Source organism: Vicugna pacos, chromosome 5, assembly GCF_048564905.1.
Source record: "Vicugna pacos chromosome 5, VicPac4, whole genome shotgun sequence".
In the NCBI taxonomy this organism is placed as follows: domain Eukaryota; kingdom Metazoa; phylum Chordata; class Mammalia; order Artiodactyla; family Camelidae; genus Vicugna; species Vicugna pacos.
In genome coordinates, this window is record NC_132991.1 from 41,998,558 (window position 1) to 42,017,997 (window position 19,440).

The 19,440-nt window shown below is 43.3% G+C and overlaps 2 protein-coding genes across 4 annotated transcripts in view; both read left to right on the forward strand.

The window, feature by feature from the left end:
* The window catches only part of LOC102543282 (mitotic-spindle organizing protein 2-like), a 111,267-nt gene extending 107,632 nt beyond the window's left edge, over window positions 1–3,635 (forward strand). The window contains exon 2 of the mRNA XM_006201166.3: window positions 3,462–3,635. Within this exon, the coding sequence (XP_006201228.2) occupies window positions 3,462–3,635 (174 nt within the window). The remainder of the gene's footprint in view (window positions 1–3,461) is intronic.
* A 124-nt stretch (window positions 3,636–3,759) lies between these two features.
* The window catches only part of CERS6 (ceramide synthase 6), a 296,892-nt gene continuing 281,211 nt past the window's right edge, over window positions 3,760–19,440 (forward strand). For 2 of the 3 annotated variants that reach the window (XM_006201102.3, XM_072961104.1), the window contains exon 1: window positions 16,627–16,986. In XM_006201102.3, coding sequence (XP_006201164.1) covers window positions 16,817–16,986 — 170 coding nt within the window. In that variant the 5' untranslated portion in view covers window positions 16,627–16,816. Of the gene's footprint in view, window positions 3,837–16,626; window positions 16,987–19,440 lie in introns of those variants that run through there. The other variant, XM_072961105.1, reaches the window with a different exon arrangement.

Here is a 19,440-nt window from a genome sequence, read left to right on the forward strand (position 1 = left end):
TCTATTCTCTCTCCCATTCTGAGATTCTGGCTCCAGGAATTTTAAGAGGACCTCTTACCTCTTAGACGGGTAAAACCAAATCTTCACATGCCTTTATTCAAGTGCAACCCCACAGACTTCTGCTTCTAATGTGGTTTACTCATCAATTTCAACTTCTCTTTCCCCTGGTTATGTGTTAAGACATTCAGAAGAGGATACTGAGAGCCCTCATTCACCTCAAATTTTTCCTTAGTAATTGCTTTTTTGTTATAATAACAGTGTCTAACATTATCGAGCATTTGCTGCTGTGCTAAGCACTGTACTATTTCTTTTAGTCCTTATAACACCACCAGGGATTACATACCATTACCTCTTAGTTTAGTTAGGTATCTATTGTTGCACAACAAATCACCACAAAATTTAAGGGCTTATGAAAACGATAATCATTTATCATCTCTTATGATTTCTGTGGGTCAAGGATTCAGACAGAACATGATGAGTCTGACTTATCTCTGCACCAAGAGGTCTGGAGTTTCAGCTGGAGGACTTAAACACCGAGCCCTAGAATCATCTGAAGGGTCGTTCATTCCCATGTCGAGCAGTTAATGCTGGCTGTCAGCTGGGGGGGTGTCTAGGTGGGGATGTCGATTGGGACACCCACATGTGACCTCTCCATGTGGCCTGGGCTCCCTCACATCATGGTGACTGGGTTCCAAAGGCAGAGAAAGAGAGCGCCAGGCGCGAAAGCCTATTGCCTGTTATAACTTAGCTGGAAGTCCTGTCACTTCTGCCACATTCTTTTGGTTGAGGCAGTTCAGTTCAGCCCAGATTCAAGGGAAGAAAACATAGATTCCATTTTTTTTTAAAGTTGTACCATCCAGCGGTTTTTATTATACTCAAAGCACTGTGCAACCATCACCAAAATCTCAGTTTAGAACATTTTCTTCATCTAAAAAGAAATGCCGAATGCATCAGCAGTCACTCCCCACATCCCTTCCCACTGGCTCCCAGCCCCAGGCAACCACTATCTACTTTCCGTTTTTGTGCATTTGCCTATCCCGGACATCATTTCATGCAAATAGAACCCTAGAATGTGTGGTCATTTGTGACTGACTTCTTTCACATAGTATAAGATTTGAAGGTTCATCTTTTGATGAAAGAATGTCAATGTCACTTCAAGAGAACAGCATGTGGCTTGAAATATACATTGGTGCAGCCATATCTGGAAAACACAATCTGCCACACATCTATAATTCACAGATAAAAACCAGAGGCTTAAAGAGGGTGGTTACATTGCTTATGATTACACAACTAGTAAAAAGAGAAGTCAAGATAGAAATCTGCTGATTTCCAGAATCCATTCTTTTAAAAAATCACTATGCTATGCTATCTCTCACCCCAAATTCTTTCTGGCTTTAAATTTAAAAAATACTAATGCATTAAAAATAATCTATTAAAAAATAAGTATTTATTTATTCAAATAGCGTGCCAGAGATTTCATAAAACTGGAGTCAAGGATGGTAAGATGAGGTGACAAAACTTTTAACATCCAAGTTACAAGAGCTCAGCAATTCTTGACCTCAGTCTTCCAAGAAATGTTTCCATTTCTTCCCCACTATTTCTATAGGTCCTAAAGATGCTCACCAACCCAGCTGTCCTCCAGGCCACTACACAACAGTTATCACGTTCTGTGTTTCTTCTGCCAATGGTTGGACTTCTTGAGAACATCAGTGACAACAGGGCTAGGTCTTCTTGCTCCAGTAACTGCTGGGGAAGCCCGAGGGGAGGCGGTCTTGCAAAGAAGTGGGAACAATAACTCTGTCCCCACTCTGGGTCACACTCTTTTCTTGTCACTGGGCAGGGGAGCAGCACTGTCCTTCCCAGAGAGTGACAGGGTCCCACAAAAGCTATTCCTTCAACTTCACCACTACATCATTCTCATTTTTCTGCCATCGAGGCTAATAAAACAAAGCCAAACAGCTCACATCATATGGCTCCCAACCCCAGTGCTATCCAGGACCAGCAGTAATTCAGGCTGGATCTCCAAACTCACTCCTACAAGGATTAGAAATATTTATTTTTTCCTTTCCATGAAAACACTGCAACAAAGTCTACAGGCAGAAGCTCAACTCAGTAATACACCCCAAACACAAACGCTGACTTTGTGGGCTAAACAGGGGTCTTCTAATTCTTGGTGACCTCCTGGTTTCTGGCAGAAATGGGTAGATTTTTACTTTGCATTTGTATGTCTCAAAGAGTTGGTGAAGTAGTTTTCCCAAAACAAAAGAGGGGTTAACTCCGAAACAAATTCTCTGCTCAAAGTTGTGAAAAAACATTTTCCCAGGCTTCTTTCCACTCCAACAGGGTATCAAGGTCACATTTTGGTCACAGTTACAGTATGCTTTGCAAGAAGGAATAATTCTTTCTAAGACATAGTCTAAAAGACAGGAGCCCTAGAGGGAGCAGGAGGTTTACGGTCCCCAGCTGGCCTTCCCTGTAAGGTACTAAGGCAGCAGGAGTCACAGAAGCAGCAGTAGTGGTAGTAGCAATGAAGAAAAAGAAGAGAATGGGGAGGAGGAGAGACAGGAGGGGACAAGTAACCAGCACTGAATTCTTACGAAGTGCTGGCTGGGCACTGTGCTAAATGTGTTCATCTGGTTCTTCCAATAGCTCTAAGAGATAAATACTATTATGTATTATGAATGTAGAAATAGCCCATTTTTTTCAGATGAGGAAACTTAGGTTTAAAGATGTAGGGAATTGTCCAACTTCATAGAGCTTGTAAGAGATGAAGCTGGGATTTATACCCAAGTGTTCTGACTCCTGAACTCTTAATTCTTATAAACTGTTTCCCATCCTAAATTAGCTGTTAGCTGTTGTTTGCCTAAGAAATCCAATTAGACCAAACTTTATTAAATATCTGCTATGTGCAAAACCAAACCAAACCAAACCCACTAGGCCCTTGGGCGATAGAGATAAAGTAAGAACCGGTTCTGCCCTGAGGGAGCCTGTGGTTTAAGAGAGAAGACTCAGCGGGAGGGCTCTCAGGTTAAACGTTAAGCCCAAGTAGGAAGGATTTACTCTAATTCTGATAGATGGGGAAAACTACAGACAGTTTTGAGAGGGGAAATGAGTTTAGAAATACAATTTTGATGGGTAGATTAGAAAGGGGAAGGCATTCTTTACAAGGAAACAATATAAAGAAGGGGGGAAAAGTCTGCTAAAATACATGTGTGAGGGAAGAAGGTTGGGTTGGCAGGGGATGAGTGCAAAGTTAAAATGGTTTGGGCGAGAGCCTCGAAAGAAGGAGTGGGAAAGAGAGGTGGGTGGCCAACTGTGATGGGCCCTGCTTACCCATAGAGGAGTCCGGCTTTGTCCTCTGGACGAGGAGAGCCACGCGGAGGCTCTTGCACAGAGCGGTGGCAGGTTGTGTGGGTTTTTCAGATACCAGGCAGCTCCTGTGACTCCTTGCGTTATTGCAGGTGCTCCGGGCGTGGCAGGTTCACGGATTTGGGCAGACTGAAGAACACTCGCAGAGCCACAGGTATCGTTGCCTTTATTGCGGCGAGGAGTACACAGCCTTCAATGGCGGCGGCGGAAACTCCCGCCCGTCTTATACACCAAAGCAAGCAATTCCGGAATATGGCCAACTATGACCTGCGGGCTGCCCAGTGCGCCTGCGTAGCGCAAGTCGTCGTTACATAACAACACAGGGGTGCTGCGCATGCGGGATAATATAGCTGCGTCGCTGGGCGCTGGATGTCTGGCGAGGGAGCCTGACTGACTCCGTTTTCCCCTACGCTCCTCTGACGGATGAGTCTTCTGGATCCAGCTGGTTGTGGCAGCCCAAAGGGAAGGTCAGATGCGTTGGACAGAAGTCTGTGGACACCTTGCATTTCATCTCCAGGTTTTATTTTGCTTCCTTGAGTTGGGTTTTTATGGCTTTGTCTTTCACTTGGGCCTCGTGTCACTTAGAGATTTTCTAACGGTGCAGGAAAAGAAAGGCTGAGGTTTGTGCTTAAATTCTCAACCAGAGGCCAAATGTTGACCATTGGCAGTCATTCCCAGAGAGGGCAGAGTTTTGCAAGGGGGAAGAATGTGTGTGAGAGGAGAGCAAATCCACCCCTTGCCTGAAGGTGACCTGGCGAAAGACGGCAGGATGGGAAGGGTGGTATTCACCATTTAGGGCCCTTTCCCTTTTCATGTTTTTTATAGCGTGTGTTCATATTTTTATTTTTAGCCTGAAATAACTGAAACAAATTCCTCTTATCTGAAGCTTGAGACATAAAGTTTTCCTAAATGATTTGGTATTCCTTTTTGATACTGAAAAGAGGTCTTCTTCACTGAGATCCGCAAAGAGTTGAGTTAATTAGTATTTCTAAGGATGGTCTGCAGTCCAGTCCTGAAAATTGATGCCTGCCCTGACTGTATTGTCTCTTTACCTTGGCTAACCTTGGAAGGCCTGAGGAAATGACTATGCTTCTTACTAGATTGGAACAGATGAAATCAAATCTTGCAAGGAGATAGAGCAGCTTTTTTGACTCATTGAAAATTTCTTTTTTCAGAGGGGAGGTAATTAGGTTTATTTACTTATTTATTTTCAATGGAGGTATCGGGTATTGAACACAGGACTCTGTGCATGCTAAGCACGCACTCTACCGCTGAGCTACACCCTCCCCTCAAAATTTCTTTTTTCAAACTGATTACAATTTACAACTGGTCTATGGCAGGGAGGGTAGAGCTCAGTGGTAGAGTGCATGCTTAGCATGCACGAGGTCCTGGGTTTAGTCGAGGTAGAAAGACAGTGACAAACTGGTAGATAAGTAAACCCACAAGATTTCAGATGGCCATGAATGATGGGAAGACCACAAATGGGGGGATGTGATACAGTGACCAGGCATCAACTTTAGGTTGTGTGGACAGAACTGGTTACCAGAGGAAGTGATATCTGACCTCAAGATAGGCACCTGAATTTATAGCTTTTTATTGTTTCCCTTCACTATATGGAGTTACCTGATTCAAGAATTAATTCCAGGAGAAACAACAGTTACCTGGATAACACTCAAGTTTATTTCTTAAGATAAATAGCCTTGCATTTGGTTAGTTTTCTCTCAGCTGCAACCAATATCTTCTGAAGACATCTGATTTTTCCTTTTCTGGAAAGGGCAGGCAGCTAGGGGGTAAAGGGTTAGGGCTTGGCTGACTGTTTTTGGTGGTCAGAGCTTAGAATTACCTGGTGTTAATTAAGCCCTTTCCTGCCTTTCATTTTTATTTCTATAAAGTTTTGGAGTTTTTTTCCTAGAAGAATTTTTTTTTTTAATTGAAGTACAGTCAGTTCACAATGTTGTGTCAATCTGTGGTGTTTTATGTGAGGGGTGATGACATCACTGAAGCTGATTTTGCAAACCAATGAAAATTTGTCCTATTGTTTTATTGTGTCATCCAAAAATCTTCCGCTCTTTGGCCATTGCTGTCACCAAGGAGTAGAAGGAATACCTTCAAAGTGGGTGTTTACTCAGAACTGAGCAGCCCACTGCTATTTAAAGATAGAGGGCATTTCTGAGCTTTCCATAAGGGAATAATTAAACCACTGCAGGTAACAAAGAATTAATTTTGAGGGATATTAAGCACCCTTAATTAGCGTTTCATTTGAGTTTCATTTCCCCACAGGGAAAATATTCTCATGGCACTTTGCCATGTCAGAGCTTCTAAAATTTCTCCTTGAACTTAGAGCTGAAGTCCGTTTTACAATGCAAATGAGGGCTGCAAAAACCTTTAAGCCGAATCATTCATAAGCATTTAGGAAGCTCCAGGGCTTCTGGATTTTGTTAATAATTCTAAGGCAATCACTGGGGAGGCCTTCTAAAAAATATATAGCTGGTGAATTCAGAGTACCTAAATCTTCTGATAACCCAGACCTGGGCAGATTTTTGAAAGCTTGTTTTTTTCCCCCTAAATCCTGATTATGCTGCATTTTAATTGTATTTTAAAGTTTAAGTGAATTTAGTGATCATAAAAATGCGAGACAAATAGAAACATCTCAGCCTAGACACATCCATCACATGGAGTTGATTGCTGACAGAATCACATGCAGTTAAAACAGCAGAAGGTATTACAGTTTATTGCTCTCAAATTCAATTAAATGAGATCAATTGATTCCTTGGAATATTTATGACATGTTCTCCTATCTAGGTATTTATGCTGCACTGATTTTAATTTAACAACAAAAGAGGGCTGGCCTGTTTGGTTATTATGTAGATTTACATATTTTTTAATTTCAGGGGAAAGACTTTTAAAAATTATGTGTATTTTCCTATCATGAGCATGTCGAATTTAATTTAATATATGTTAATGATTGCCAGGTAAAGATTGTTTTAGACTTGGACACAAACATTTGCCTTAGATGCACTTCTGAAAGGAAAACTAAATGATGAACAATTATCTCAGGGAAGGTTACCTTTAAAATTCTACCGTCCTTCTTGGATCCTCACATGAGAATGAACTTAAACTCTAACAACTAATGAGGGAAAGGAAGAACACAGTCAGTTGTGGTAGTATCGGTTCTCAAATAGTATATAACAGAGTGACTTCTGCTGTCTAATTTCCCACTGTTAAAAACAGCACAGAAAAATGTTCAAAATGCTGGGGAGGGAAGCTGGTAACTAACAGACACTGCCCTTATAACCATGTGGCCTAAGTCCTTTGATTTTGTTTTCTGTTGGGGTCCTGCAGGCAGCTAGCAACATATTCTGACAAAGCCCTTTGAATACATTAGGATTTGGGATAGGGTGAGGCAAGAAGTGATTTATTTCTTTGGACTTGCAGATTTCTTTCTAACTTTTGCATGTGCTTCAGTAATTACCTCCTGCTTTTTCCTTTACTTTTCCATTTTTTTCTTCTCTCCTTCCTTCTCCCCTGTAAGAGCAGAAGTTTAGGACGGAAGAGGTCCTAAAATATCAGTGTATTGCTGAATGTCTTCCTCCAACTGCAGAAGCTTCTGAGGGCAAGGCAGAAAGGCAGATTCTGCCTTTGTCCCTGCCCTTGTCTCCTTAGTGTGTTATGTTAGCTTTGAAATCTTAAAGGGAACTTAGTGGACATCAATTTCTAAGGCAGTTTCAGACAGGAACACCTTGTCCAGCATTTCTAACAGGTAGACCCTCTGCCTGAACACTTCCCATGATAGGAAGTTCACTGCTTGATGAGGCTGCTGATTTATTTTTGGCCAGCTTTGCACATTTCTTCTAGAGATAAAATTAACCTTACAGATATTTAAGCCAATGGTCCCAAGTTCTGCTCTCTAGATCCACACAAATCAAGTCAAATCGCCCCCACTTGACAGCCCTTCCAGTATTGGAACACACATATCAGGGCTTCCAATAATCTTTTTCCCTCTGGTTTCTGCCATGGTTCCCAGGGTGACTGGACTAGAGGTATCCTCATAGACTACACTTGCTCCTAACACTTGACTCAAATTCCAGTTTCTTGACCTCCTGAGATTCAAAATCCATCTCCACAATTTCTCAAATTCTTTTCAGCTTCTAGCCTCCAGCTTTGTTTTTAAAAGCTGCTTGTATCAAAACTTCGTCTCTTTATGAGTTTCTTCAGAATGTCACTGGTTTTAAGTTTGGTTTGTGTCTAACATGTCTGCAGCTTAGCAGCAAGAACAGCATGGGGAATCACACAGCAGCGGGCAGGGGCTTCGGAGGCCCCCATCCACTCCCCTCTCTTGTTACCCCATCCTCACTCTCTCTGCTGAGTAAAAGCTAATTCTACTCATCTCAAAAGTGAAGGCCTACCGTTCGCAGATGTGCAAGGCTCAGCCTGCCTTGAAGGTAGATTATCTCAGCAGATTCTGTCTTTCTTCCCTGAAACAATGAACTTTTCACTACACATGATACTAACAGTAAGAACCTCCGCTTAACTGTTAAACAGTTTACATTATCGCATGTAAATCTTACTTGAACTCCATGTGGTGAATAGTATTATTCCCTTTGTATGTGTGAAGAAACTGAGCTTTCAAGACATTAAGTAATTAAATAATTTTTCTAAAACAAAATAGGCTATTATTGGCAAAGCTAGCACTTAAATCTACATTTTTTAATACTCCAAAGTTAGTGCCCTTAACATGTATATGAAATGTCTCCTCAAGATTTCCATACCCCTCACTATCTTGAGTGTTACACTCTGCAGAAATTCCATTTTTTTTTTTACAAAAAAAGTATTCCTTTAAAAATATAGCCTTCTAAATAAATGCAGTCCTTTAGGTGTGAAACAAGGGAGTGATCAAAGATTGTAAATCTGGCCAACAGGTGTGTTTGACTTGCTCATTCATTATTTCTAATAAACAAGCAAAGCAAAACAAAAAAAGGAGAGGAGAAGGAAAAGGAGAATTTGCAGGGCTGTGTCATTTCCAGGCCATTCCTTTTCCCTTTCACCTGGTCTGTTCCATTTGTTTTGTTACCTGCCTGGCCTCCTAATCTGAGTTTGCAGTCCCTACTTTTTATAAGATGCATATTCTTTCCTTCCATCTTGGACTTGATAGTTACAGGTGTGCTTCTTCTCAGAGCAACTCAATAGGCCTGTTCCTACAGGAGCAGGTTCATGGGAACTCCTAACCCTGCTATGGGATGAGTATGAACTGCCTGCCCTCTAAAACTACTCTTTTACCAAGCAGCTTAGCTCATCAGTGTACCACCCAGCTTCTACATCTAACATGGCCTTTCTGTTCTCTTCTTGTCTTCACATTTTAAATTTTATTCAGGAAGCCATATGCTGTAAGGTCATTCACATTCTGTGGAATTCATGAAGATCGTAGCGTTTAAACTTCAAGTATTTCTTTTTTTTTTTTTTTCCTGTATCTGCACAGCTGACAAATGATTCCCATGATGCCTACCTGTTAAACAGTTTTTTCAGGGATATCTGGTCACTCTTTTTTAACATCTAAATTGAAAGAAGCACTGAATTGTCCATCAATCACAAAGCAAGTAGTTGATCATTCTGTGGGCAAGTTAAATTTTTTTATTGCTGTTGTTCACAGAGGCAAAGAATGCCTGAGTGACACGGACTTTCAGTCCAACGTACTCCTTATGCCTTTCTGAGGAAGTGACTAGTCAAATACACAGTGCTGTGTTTTGTTCATGATAATGTGACTGGACATGAATCTTGTCCCTGAGTCCTAGGTCCATCTAGCCAACATTAAAATGCTATCCCAATTTTACAAATATGAAACCGAAGAGATTCTGCGGGAATCCTCAAGCTAATGTTTTCATTAAAGCATTTTCTGATAGTCCTAGGGGTGCTGAAGGAAATAGGTCTGTTTGTTAAGTAGTGAGCTCCCTGTCACCTGAGATGTTTAATCACAGTTTGGATGGGCACAGAGAGTGAACTGTACTCATTAACATATAAGGGCACTTCCAGCCCTGAAATTCTGTTTCTATAAAAAGTCAATGATTTCAAGCACTGTTTTAGGTTACTTATTCCTCCCATAAATTAACCAGATGATTGGTTGAGTTCTCTGTTTCTGTTGGTTATACAAACCTTTGCATAGTGGAAAGTGGACCTTAAGCTTTACGGCTGATATATCAGATGCCCTTCCCCCTACATGCTATTCATCTGTCTGTACACATGGAAAACACCATCGTGGCTGACTACACCTAGGTGACCATATCTACTGCCAACTAAAAATTGGCACTTGCCACCTGCCTTTACAAGGACTGGATCATGTTGGCACTTGCCATCTACCTTTGCTTGGATTAAATCACGAGCTGCTGCCGCTACTGACCTCCAACACTCCCTGAAAAGAGTGCAGGGTGGAGATCAGCCATGAGGCCCTCTGTGCTCTGGGAAAACTGGCAGAACAGGCCTTCAGATTGATATTTTCAGGAGAAGATTTTATGAGCCCAAATTCTTGCATCTTCTCATATCTAGAAAATCACTAAAATCTGTAAAGGTGACATCTGCTCCTCGTGACCAGCAGCAAGCCTATGCCTAAACATGTGCTTGACTGCACGTCCCCCCCTCACTGAAATCATATATAATACTGAGTTCCCCCTGCCTCTTTGGAGCAGTTCCTCAGAGCTATCTACCTGAGATGCTTTCTCTCAGGCTATAGTCCTCATTTTGCCCCCAATAAAACTCGACCCACAACTCTCACATTGTGTGATTTTATTTCAGTCAACACTATAAAGTTAGAGATATGTAACTAAGGTGAATGTAATCCCTAGCTAGACAGCCCACAATCAGATAACTCAGTTATTTCTCATGTTTCTTCATTAGTTTTGCTACAACACATAAATGGCCTGCTTAAAACTTTAGTGGGATGCTGACCAAACATTAGTAGGTTAATGAAAATTGCAAGGGGGAAAATTAACATTTAAATAGATTTTGATTATTAGAGAGAAGATGGAAAATCTAGCCAGTGATTTGGCTTAGCTAGGAAAACAAGGGTAATTGATGGTTGTCAGTATCAGAAAAGGTTTTCCAGAGATAGAAACTGTCAAGGTAGAGGAGGGAAGAGAAAGATCTTCAGACCTCCAACACTTCGACGTGGTTTTAAGAAAGACTTTGAGCCTGGAAGGGAGCCGTCCTGCTGGAGAATTTGCAGCAAATCGTGTCTATTCAATTCCTGTCCAGGTTCAACACCAGAGCTTAGTCTGTCTTCAATGCTGTGAGTTAAACACTCATGTTCTTTCCTTAAGATGGCAGATACTGGGTTTTCTGCATTGCCATTATGATTTGCATTCTGTGGGGATGAATTCTGCCTAATTCTTGCTCAGCGTCCTCCCTAAATACTGTATAAATGAAAACCCAGGAGATTGCTACCTGGACAGAGAAAATAGAGTGTAGGTTTAACATAGTTTTGCCAACGACAGCAAGAAAGTTATATATTCATGCGAAATTACTGCAGAAATAAAAGTTGGCAATATTTCTGTATTATTCCCAGTGGGAACCAGCTTCCTTTAAAATCAACAAATTAAGTGTTTGAACTGAATGCTTCCTTCTAACATTGTGCTGTGTTTTAAGCCATAAATAATTTTATTTGTATATTTCTTAAAACCTACAATAAATGAGCGTGTATTGTGTACCAGACATCACATGATACAATTACTTATACACTATTTTCATAGATAAAATATTCTTTTCACTGAAATAAGTAGGAGTGATCCTTTGGCTCATATTAAAGTCCATTTGTAATCTGGCTTCTCAACTACACTGTTAATTGGCCCTCAGCAAATCTTCCTCACTTTTTCCTTTGCTCATGCCTTTTTGAAACCCACTCATTCTTTAAAGTCTGATTCCACTTCTGCCTCTTCCTCAAAGCTTTCCTTGACCTCTTCAACACAGAATGTCTCCTTCCTCCTTTGAGCTGGAAACCCTTGTTATCTGCAATATTTGGGCACTTTTCACCTGTTGTCCGGTGTCATCTTGAGTGGTCCTGGTGTGTATTGCTATCTGGCTTTTTATTTAAGCACAAGTAGATTTTGTTTTCTTTCTTGTAGGACAAATACTATAATTTTGTGTTATGCAACTCAGAGTGGAAATTCACCTAAACGTCTGGCTGTTCTCGTGTATCTAAGGAGACAAATGTATGTAGAAGGATTAAGATCTGGGTGTATGCCTAAGAATGAGAAATAATGCTAAACTTTGTTGATATTCCTCAGTTGCCTGGAAAACAGAAGTTGTATTCTTGTATTCATTTAATGCTCAGGACCCAAAACATGCTTTCCTCACATGCAGTGTAGGCAGTATCACCTCCCCCCTACTCCCAATAGAAACTTTGCTCTCTTGTATCTCGTATATTTACAAGCCAACTGTTGGTTTTCTTACTGAGCTACAAATATGCCTGAGGAATAAATTGTATTTTGGCTTCCTGGGGCAACAGTTAGAAGTCTTTTCTGTACAGGTATAAAGTGGCCTCCTTGGGAGGTGTGCTATGCTTTGTCTTTCCTGTGACCAACCTTCCCCAGGGCCTGAACTGAGCGTCTCTTTTATCTATCCATGTGATAAAGCAAGGGGGCCAGCAGCTTCTGAGTTGAAACCCTAGAGTCCAAGTGTACAGAGAAAGAAAGCCTTGACCCATGCCCCAATACCTGAAGAAGGACTTTCACTCCTATCGTGGGCCAGGGGTCCATTTCTACACCAATGCAATGTGGTCAGATGTGGAAAGTGATTTTACTCTATTGTATTTCTGGGGTAGTCATTTGGATGGACTATGGTAGGAAGGAGTGTTGCCTGTAGGAGATTGGCCGGACAGATAAAGGAGTAGGGGTTTGTAACATGGGGCCTGTGTATGGAGGTGAAGAGTTTACAAGCCCTTTCCCACATTATCTCATGCGAGCCTCATGACAGCCGGGTGGCAAGGCGAGATGGATACTATAGGTATACGACTTATGTGGGAGGGCGTTAACGTGCTCTTAGAAACTAAATGACTAGTGTAAGAGTCCCATAGAAGAAGTAAATTCTCTTTCTACTGTCCCAACAAAAGCTATCTTTCAAAGTTTTCCTGAAATCACAACACTTTCTCAAAGTTGCTGAATAAGAGAGCGACACTATCTTAGTTTGGCTTCTTTAGAAAAAAAAGAGCATTTCCAGGGAGGTGTAATTTCAGGGAGGCAGGAATGAAAGGAAAGGAGAGGGAGACTGAGAAAGAGAGAGAGAGAAAGACCAAGGGAATTATTGATCTGGCTGTCGTTCTGAAATAAGCGGAATGCTTTGTATCACAGGACATTTTCAGAGAGGCTGTTTGAAGCTACTGTGTATGTCCCAGAGGCAGGGGAGGGAAAATAATGAAAGTTGATCCACTGGCTTCCAATGCCCAGGGTCAAAGTTCAGGCCCTGGGGTATTAAGTCACCAACACTTCCTCTTATGTATGTGTGGGGACACAGCAGGACTTTTGGGATAGCAGGAAAGGCAATGTATTATCAGGTCATACGTAAGAGTGACACAAGGGACCGGGGCAGCCGTGAAAGGGGTCTGCCTGGCCCAGGAGGCCAGGATCCATCATGACATGACCTTTTCCCACAAAGGTGGCAAGAGAACTTAATAGACCTCCTCTCTGTGGCTTACAAGAATGCAGTTGGGGCCATCTTCCTGGAAGGTCACCAGTAACAATGAGCAGATGACCACATGGCCTTAAGTGGGGATGGTGACAGCTACTCCCTGCTGAAGACTCACCTCCAGGACACCTCCCATACCCTAGCCTAGAATTGATCAATCCCCTCTTTATGTCCACACTGTTCTTCACCTGAGAATATAAACATTTAACACAATAATTTATTCAGATTTTCTTCCTCTCCTAGAGAAGACTTTTGTGAGGTTGGAGTAGTGCTGAATCATTAATTCAGTAGTTTATTGAGTACCTACTATGTGCTGGGCACTATTTTAAGTGCTTGGGATAAAACTGCAATTGACACAAATCTTTAACTTTTGAAAGCTTACATTTTAGTGTGTCTGCGGGGAGACCAATAAAGAAAAAAATGAAAAACATATTGTGTTAGGTGGTGATAAATGCTTTGGAGGAAAACAAAGCAAGAAAGTTGACTAGGAAGAGCCGGAATGGGGAGTGAGGGTTATAGATTAACTAGGGTGGCCAGGGAAGGCTTTACCAAGTGAGTGACATTATAGAAAGAGCAGACATGGATATTTGGGGGTGAAAGTTCCAGAGATAGAGAAAAGCATGTAGGGTGTTTTGGAAGGGCAGAGAGGCCAGTGTGACCAAAACAGAGTAAGGAAGAGGGCGATGAGAGAGGAGAGTAGGTGAGGTCAGAGAGTTAACAGGGAGTATACATCTTTGGACATTGCAATGACTTTGACTAAAATGAGTATCACCTCACACCAGTCAGAATGGCCATCATTTAAAAAGTCCACAAGCAATAAATGCTGGAGAGGGTGTGGAGAAAAGGGAATCCTCCTATACTGTTGGTGTGAATGTCATTTGGTGCAGCCATTATGGAAAACAGTATGGAGAGTCTTCAAAAAACTAAAAATAGACTTAACCATATGATCCAGCAATCTCACTTTTGAGCATAAATCCAGAGAAAATTAAAAAAGATACATACACCCCATTGTTCACAGCAGCATTATTTACAATATCCAAGACATGGAAACAATCTAAATGTCCATCAACAGATAACTGGATAAAGAAGTTGGGGTATATTTACACAATGGAATACTACTCAGCTATAAACAAGAATAAAAGAATGCTATTTGCAGTAACATGGATGAACTTGGAGATCATCATTCTAAGTGAAGTAAGCCAGACAGAGGAAGAAAAATGTCATATGATATCACTTATATGTGGAATGTAAACAAAAAGACACAAATGAACTTATTTATAAAACAGAAACAGACTCATAGATAAAGAAAATGAACTTACGGTTACCAGGGGGAAAAGGGAATGGGAAGGGATAAATTGCAGATACTAACTACTATATATAAAATAGATAAACAACAAATTTCTACTGTATACCACAGGGAACTATATTTAGTATCTTGTAGTAATCTAGAATGAAAAAGAATATGAAAAGGAATATGTGTGTGTGTGTGTATATATATATATATAATATATATATATAGACTGAAACATTATGCTGTTATACCAGAAGTTGACACAACATTGTAAACTGACCATACTTTCAATTAAAAAAAAGAAAAAGAAATGATTTTGGCTTCCACTTGGGGAGAGATGGCTAAGCAGTATGGCTTTAAGCACAGAAGTGATCTTACTACATTTCAACAGGATCACACATGCTGAGAATAGATTGCAGAGGGACAAGAGTCCCTAATGGGGTATCCTTAATGGGGTAGCTCAAGAGAAAAACATTGGTTGTTTGGACCAAGATGGTAGCAGAAGAGGTGGTGAGAGGTGGTGTGATTCTGGTTTAAAGATGGAGCCGACAGGATATGTGATGAATTATAAAGGAGAGACTTACAGAAGAGAAAAGGAAAAAAAGATGACTCTACGTTTTTGACCTGAACCAAGAACACAGGAGGGAAGAGAATTAGGGGGAAGATTAGTATTTTGGACAGGAAATGGCTGTTAGGCATCCAAGTGGAGTTGTTGACTCGACAGTGGATTTAGGAGTCTGAAGTTCAAGGAATAGCTCATGGCTAGAGATACAAATTTGGGAGCCATCAGTACGATACCGAAAACCATACAGATGACATTGAAAGCCACTGGACTGGATGAATGAGGTACAGGACAAGTGAATGAATGTAGATAGAAAAGTGGAGAGGAAAAAGACTGACTTTAAAGAGCTGAGTAGGTAAGGGGTAGCCAGAGAGGAGATTCAGCAAAAGTGGCCATGGGGTAGGAAGAAAAGCAAGAATGTGGTTTCTGGAAGTCAACACAAGAAAGTGTTTCAAAAGGTAGAGTGAACAACTTGGCAAAATGCTACTGATAGAAGGTGTTGAGACCTGACCTTTGGGTTTAGGAGCATGGAGATCATGGAAGACCTTGAGCAGTTCAGTGCAGCAGAGAGGGGCAAATGCCGAAATGGAAGTTCCAAAGAGAATGGAGGGAAGAGAAATTGGGCAGTTCTTCAGAGTTACGCATTAAACGGAAGGAGTGAAAAGAGGGTGGTAGCTGGAGAGGGAAGGAAAGTAAAGAAATGTGTATTAGGAGATTGCTTATATGCCTCCTGGAAAGGTCCAGTAGAATTTATTGGCAGAATCAGGCAGGAAATGAATGTGAGAAATATGAACGAAATATTCCCTGGAACCAAGTCTGCGTGGACCACTCAGCTGAGCCATACATAGTTTGTGAGTGAAGGTGCCTAGGGAAGGCCTCCCAGGCCTAAGGTCTTAAAGGTTTCAGATTCAGAAGGGGGAAATAATGAGGCTGTAAGTAGCGGAGTGGAGGTTCTCCACCGACCTGCCAAGCCAAAATGTGGTCTGGCCCCGTTGTCCGGGAGGTTCTTTTAGTGGAGCGGTTTCACAGAATGCTGCGGTTGTTACCATCATCAACATCATCTCATCATTATCAAATAGCAATTAAGCGCCTAATTTTTCCCACCACCTCATAAATTAAAATATCAGGCCTTGTTCCCTGGGGGAGCGGTTGTGGTAAGGAGCAGCAGCAAAACCAGGCTGGAAGGTCAGAGATGGCGGAAAGAAGAGGGTAGGGTGGAGGCATATGGCTCTTGCCAAACCATCCTGCCCCAGTTCCTGATTTTCATCGTCCTTCTCCAAGTGCTGGAGTGGATGACTTTTTCCCTGCTACTTCTTCCTCCTTTGCTCTGTGCGCCCCTACTCCTCTTTTTGCTGTTCTCTCTCAGCGCAAGGGTGGTTCTGAAGACCTGCCCCAACCCCTACCTGCCTCCCAGGCGCCTGCAGGCGCAGGAGAAGCTGAGACTCCTGAAACTCCAGGGGGGCAGGAGCCGCCGTTTTGAGCATGTGTGAGCCAGCCGGGGGCTGGAGGGGATTCGAGTGGCCGGCCTCGGGTTGCTGTCCTAAGCTCTGCGCGACGGCACTGTGAGCGCAGGGCCGGGCAGCACTCCCGCGATCCGTGCCCCTGCGCCCAGGGCGCAGCCGCTGCGCCCTGCCCTCCGGGCGTGGGCAAGCGGGCCGCGTGTGCCTCGCTGCTTGACGCGAGGACGAGCCAATCAGGGCCAGAGGCCCGGGCTGCCATGTGACGGGCGAGGCGGCTCCTTTCCCCAACGCGGCCAGAGGGAGGAGAGAACCGGGGCTCGCCGCGAGCCTTCGAGAGCAGCGGCCGCGGAGTAGGAGGCGTCGGCGGCGGCACAGGCTTGGGCCAGCCGCGCGCACATCCCCGGGCGCCCTGCGCGGCGGAGAGCTCGGCGGGCCGCGGGAGCCCAGGACCGGAGTGGACAAAGCAAGATGGCAGGGATCTTAGCCTGGTTCTGGAACGAGCGGTTTTGGCTCCCGCACAATGTCACCTGGGCGGACCTGAAGAACACGGAGGAAGCCACCTTCCCGCAGGCTGAGGACCTCTACCTCGCCTTCCCCTTGGCCTTCTGCATCTTCATGGTACGGCTCATCTTCGAGAGGTAAGAAGGGCTCGAGCGCTCCTCCCCTCCCCCTACACACAGACACACACACCCGCACACCCTCGCGTGCACACCCTTGGCGCGCACACGCACACTCGCGTGCTCCGTGGCGCACGCACCCGCGCCCCCAGCGCTGCCGCTCACGCCTCCCAAGCTTTGTGTTCGGGAAGGGGTTGCTGACCCCTCAGCCTGGCTGCGGTTCCGTGAGCCGGAGAGGGTCTGGCTTGCCTCCGGATTTCCTCCGGGGCGCTGGGGAAGGCCCGCGGAGCTTTGGGGTCGCCCCGCCGACTGCTCCTCGGCCCGCGCTCTCCTTCTCGCGGCGAGGGTAGGCGAACAAAGGTGAGCGACGGCCTGCCGCCGGACTCGCCGCACTCCGCGGGGCTTGTCCCTCTTCAGCCCGCGGGCACGCGGCGCTGCCAGGCAGGGCTTCCCCGCCGAGCCTGGTCGTCACCCACCTGACAGCCAGGAACGTTCCGGACGCGCGGCCCGGAGGGCGGAGGAGCCGCGCACACTTCCAAATCCTTCCCCCCTCCCCCCGCACACAGATTGCCCGGACTGCGTTTCAGAAGAATTCACCAGGGCTTTTGGCCGCTATTTGGTTTCCATCAGTGACACTGAGTATCAGGAGCAGAGTGCTGAGAAATAGGTAACAATAGTTCTTAGGTTTCCAGCATTCCGGGCCATGAGCGATTTCTTTAAAAGAGGATATGACAGGACGGTGCACAGCCTGCAGAATGGCGATATTAAATTGATTCGATGTGTCCTATGAATAACCATAAACTTTAATTTGGTACCAGAACGCACTTAAACAGTTTTAAAGAATTGCCACATTATTGTTTGTGTAATTCCCGGATTTGGTTGGGTAGCTCCATTGTGTCATAAACAAACTTGTGTTACTCTAATTGAATCACTCTTAGTCACCAAACTAGATTTTGCCTGCCACGCACTCTCCGGGTGCTGTTGAAACAAAACCGGGACAGCAGCACACACTTCTTTTTCTCCACTGAAAACCTCAGCTTCCCTTCCTCTCCCCTCCCTGTCCCCCATTCATCAGGAAAGGCTGAATTTCTCAGATCACAGGGTATAGACTCCACTTCTCACTTACACTCCTCCCCTCCTCCCCTGCCCCCGGCTCACCTTGGTTTTGTTTCTTATGCTTTTGTTCTGTTTATTTTGCTGTTTCTGTTTGTCCAAAACCACTATTGAGGATGGCAGAATTTGTCTTTTGTGTTATTTGTTGCTGGAAATGGCAACAGACAATGCTTCATGGGAACAAAAAGTATCTTTTGTTTAAGGAAGGTGTATTTTTCAATGGGCAATATTGTTGCTTGAGAACTAAGTCAGCTGTTGACATGCAGAGATTGCCGTGCATAAAGGAACATATTTAAAGACCTATTTTTAAATGATTGGAATCTAGCAGGGATACGTCATTGATCCTGTCCAGCCCTGAGACTCCCTGTGAAAAAGTGGGTGCGTTTAAAGGGTTAGAGTTGCTTGTAGAGCATATGTTTACTTACAGAAAATAGGAACTCGTATCTAACTTTACCATCTCTTCAAAAAGAGCCTCTCAGGAACAGGGGGTGACACATAGTAGGGGCTGCACACACAGTTGCCAGATGACATCAGATCAATTCTGGCTGCTAAATTCTGCATGGGCTCACTTTTATGAGCCACCTAGTGCGTTTTTAAGCTACCTAGTGCATTTGAAAGAAATGCATAGTCTTATGTTTTGGAAAACAAAAGCATGTCAGCTGTTGACCTGTATACAGAAAGCTGATTCCAGGCTGTTCATGAGGTTGGAAAAAAATAAGTTTATTAGAGAATGGAGATAGCTTTGTACTTAAGCTTTTTTTTTTTAACTAAAAACTGGTGTAATAGTTGAAAACTGGAAGTTCATTTTCCCTCTTTCTGAACATCTTTTTTTCCTTTGTATTCTCCCAGGACTTGACTTAGGATTTATAGGAAGGGGTCAGCTGACTTCAACTATCAGTCATAGCAAATGTCCTTGTATTGATGTGTTGAGAGTTGGTCAGTTTCTTTCAGGCCATTGAGCCAAGTAGAAGTGATTGAATGGCCTGTTTGGAAAGTGAAAGTTTATGATTAATGTTCAGCATAATAATCCAATATGGCCCATATTCCACAGGCTGCTTCTGACTTTCGGACGGGTTTCTACTTTGTTTCTTCCTAGCGATAGCTTTGTCTTTAACCATTCAAACTCTCTTGATTCTCTGAAAATCCAAGGGTATGGTTGTCTCCAGAATTACAAGTTCTACATATTTTCCCTCTTCTCAGACCTCAGTGACACATTCAGGCATCCAACCTGTGGCCTCATCTCAGCATCCATCTAGGACCTGAATCAGTGTAACTGAACCAGCCGATGTTGTTGGCATTGAGACAGCTCACTTTCAGTACCCTTCTAATATGCTGTACATTAAGTCTCCTTTTTTTGCAGTA